The sequence below is a fragment of the Brassica napus genome, chromosome A10 (assembly GCF_020379485.1).
Source record: "Brassica napus cultivar Da-Ae chromosome A10, Da-Ae, whole genome shotgun sequence".
Lineage (NCBI taxonomy): Eukaryota > Viridiplantae > Streptophyta > Magnoliopsida > Brassicales > Brassicaceae > Brassica > Brassica napus.
The window spans coordinates 3584015-3587114 of NC_063443.1; the positions used below are offsets into that span (position 1 = coordinate 3584015).

General features: G+C 36.7%; 1 protein-coding gene across 1 annotated transcript; it reads right to left on the reverse strand.

Annotated features, from left to right (window-relative positions):
* Positions 1-1018: 1018 nt before the first annotated feature.
* On the reverse strand, positions 1019-2492 carry LOC106363945 (protein JINGUBANG-like). Its single transcript, XM_013803598.3, has one exon. The coding sequence runs from the start codon at positions 2308-2310 to the stop codon at positions 1219-1221; it is 1092 nt and encodes a 363-aa protein (XP_013659052.2). The 5' UTR covers positions 2311-2492; the 3' UTR covers positions 1019-1218.
* Between the last annotated feature and the right edge of the window lie 608 nt (positions 2493-3100).

The window sequence follows — 3100 nt, forward strand, 5'->3', positions numbered from 1 at the left end:
TAATACGTCTAGTGAACTTATTTGGCGTATTGATATTGAAGTTTATATTCATTCAACCAAGCTTATGCTTATGGTTCACATAAACAGTTATTTATACTTATATTTATTAGAAGTTAATTCATTTTTTCCTAAAATCTATAATTAAGTTTGTTTATCAATTATTTTTCCGCGATTCTCTCAAATAGCCATTTTTAAAATTTTGTCATCAAAATAACATTTAAAACAAATAACCAAAATAAATTTTTTTTTCTATTTTGATATTTTTAGCATTTATTTTTTATTTTTAAAATTTTGAAACTCCACCCTTAAAATCCCACCTCTTAAACTCTGAAACCTAAGTTTAGATTAATTAACCATAGTGTATAAATGTATATATTTATCCTTTTGATAAAACTTTTTTTGATCATTTTCTTTTTTGAAATCTATTATTATGAAAACTAGTGAATAGTTACAACTTTTAGACTATTTTTAGAATGACACAACCTTACAACATATAACTTTTAGAAAAGACACAACCCTCTACACATATTTTTCAAAAGACACAACCTTTCAACATAATTGAAGTTCACAACCTTAGGAATTAATTGGAAAAGACACAACCTTACAACATAAAACTTTTAGAAAAGACACAACTATTTATACTACTTTTTCAAAAGACACAACCTTTCAACATAACTGGATTCACAACCTTAGAAATTAATTAGAAAAGACACAACCTTCCAACATAGAACTTTTAGAAAAGACACAACTCTTTACACTTCTTTTTCAAAAGACACAACCTTTCGACATAAGTGGACTGACAACCTTTAGAATTAATTGGGATTGCTATTATTAGTAGATAAACTAAAAAGTGCTAAATTTCTGATTATTCATTATTTTTTCAATCGGATTAGTTTTTTTTTATTTTGAACATTTTGTCGATCGTCACTAGCTATCTAATATCTAGTATCTCTAAGTTTTTAACACTGCTAGTGGTTTCTCCAATCCAAGTTTGCCACGTCATTTTAGTATCACTAACTTGTAGTTAAACAAAAGCAGTTATTAGCTTATAGTTAAATCTGAACTCAAACATATCATGGCTGCATCATATATTAGATTACTATAATCATAATAGATTCCTACATATGGTTGTCCTTATAATCATCAAACATTTGATTGGTTCTGGTTCTTATTCAACTTCCATACATCCCAAATCTCGCAGAATCAAGCCAAGTCCTCCTACATATGATGACATGGCACCCTCCAAACTTTGACCGACTTGTCAAGACTTCCACTATACACAATCAATCTCCCATCTCCTCCGTCTTCGCCCTCTCCTCCCGATGGTTCCGCCACCGCTAAACACTTAACCGGTCCGGTATGACCAGTCAAAACCGACACACACGAGTGAACTCTCCCTTCTCTCCTCCACACGCATATCTTCTTATCCGCCGCACCACTAAACACCAATTCTCCAGCTGCCGCGAGACAGAGCACAGCAAGCCTGTGTTTCTTGAAAACACCGCAATGCTTCAACACTTTCTTCTCTCCCATCTCCCAATAATTCACAGCACCGTCGCTAGAACCACTATACACCGCCACGTGGCTAGTAACCAAAGCCGTAACAGCAGATTCTTGTTTCAGCAAAGTCTGAACCAAACTATGCGCAGTACGCTTCCCGCGAACCTCCCGTTTCCAAACCTTAACCGTTCCATCGGCCGAGCCAGTGAACACAAGACCCTCGCCGGAACCAGCGGCTACGACGGAGTTGACGGCGTCATCATGAGCTTTAATAGATTCCAAACATTTCAAATCGTGAATGCGCCAAACCTTGACCGTCCGATCCCATGAGGCGGAGTATAACAGCCCTTGATCTTCCACAAGGCTCAAACACGAAACGGCGTCGGAGTGTTTGATCCACAGCGCCGTACGACGTCTTCTCACCTCCACGTAGTTACTCGGCTTCACTGACTTCTTCAACACGTCTTTCAAAGCCGGTAAGCTTCCGGCGCGTGTGTACACTCGGGGGTTCTTGTGCGAGGTTTTCCAGACCCGGATCTTACCGTCTTGATGACCCGTGAACACCTTATTATTATTATCCTCACGGCATATCACTATCGCTTTCACCAAACCGCTGTTCGATTTAAACTCACTAAACTCGTTTAGGTTCTTCCAAACCCTAATGTGATTATTGTCCGATCCTGTGAACACAAGATCATTTGTCGCTGCTAACGAGTAAATGTGGCCTTCTTCTTGAACAATCGACCCGACCAGGCTGTTTTCTTCGCTTTGATTCCAAGAATATTCCCGGACCCGGTCGGAACGGGGCATTTTGGTTTAAGACTTAAGAATGTGGCGTAAAACCTAAAAGGTTTGTTAGTTTCTTGATGTTTTCTAATATTATGAGACTTGGGAGATGGAGGAAAGAAGAGTTGAGGGTTGTTTGCATTTTAATAAGGTAGCTAAGCAATGAGAGTATGACACGTAATAAATTGTAATTTTGTTTTGTTTTGTCCACTTTATTACTAAAATAATCTCTATAAGTGTACCTATGGTTGGTGTCCTTTCTTGCTAAATATAGCTATATAGGGAATGAATCATGATGTGCATAATTGATATGATAACATTGTTTTATATATTTGATATTTTGTTCGTCATAATGTTTTAAAGTAAGGGGGGGAGGGACCGCTAATAATAAGATGGCACGTATAATATATGAAACGACCTTTTCTTCGGATTTTTAACTTTTTGTAAGAAATTTTAAACTGGTGAGAAGTATTCGTTGGTTGATTAAGTAAAGAGAAGAGCAAATTGTTGCTAATAAAAAAAAGAGAAGAGCAAATTTTGTTAAGCAAAAACTGCTATTTGTGGATGGGCATGATAAAGTTAAGAGGGTTATTGCACATCGCAAGGCATCCATTTTTTGGGGGATAATGGATGCACAAATCTTATGTAAGTAGAATACGGAATCTCTAGGCAGAATACATTCTTAAGGTTTACTTAAGGGATGACTGGTTAAACTACAACCTAAAACATAATCATCAAGCTTTATATTAGCTAGGAATGTCTGAACCGGGTCCATATATGAAGTATGTGTTGAGATAAGCTTGAAGTAGCTTAG

What these genes read in the sequence shown, in the direction of transcription:
- LOC106363945 (XM_013803598.3), bottom strand. Translation starts at nt 2,310, where the DNA reads ATGCCCCGTTCCGACCGGGTCCGGGAATATTCTTGGAATCAAAGCGAA.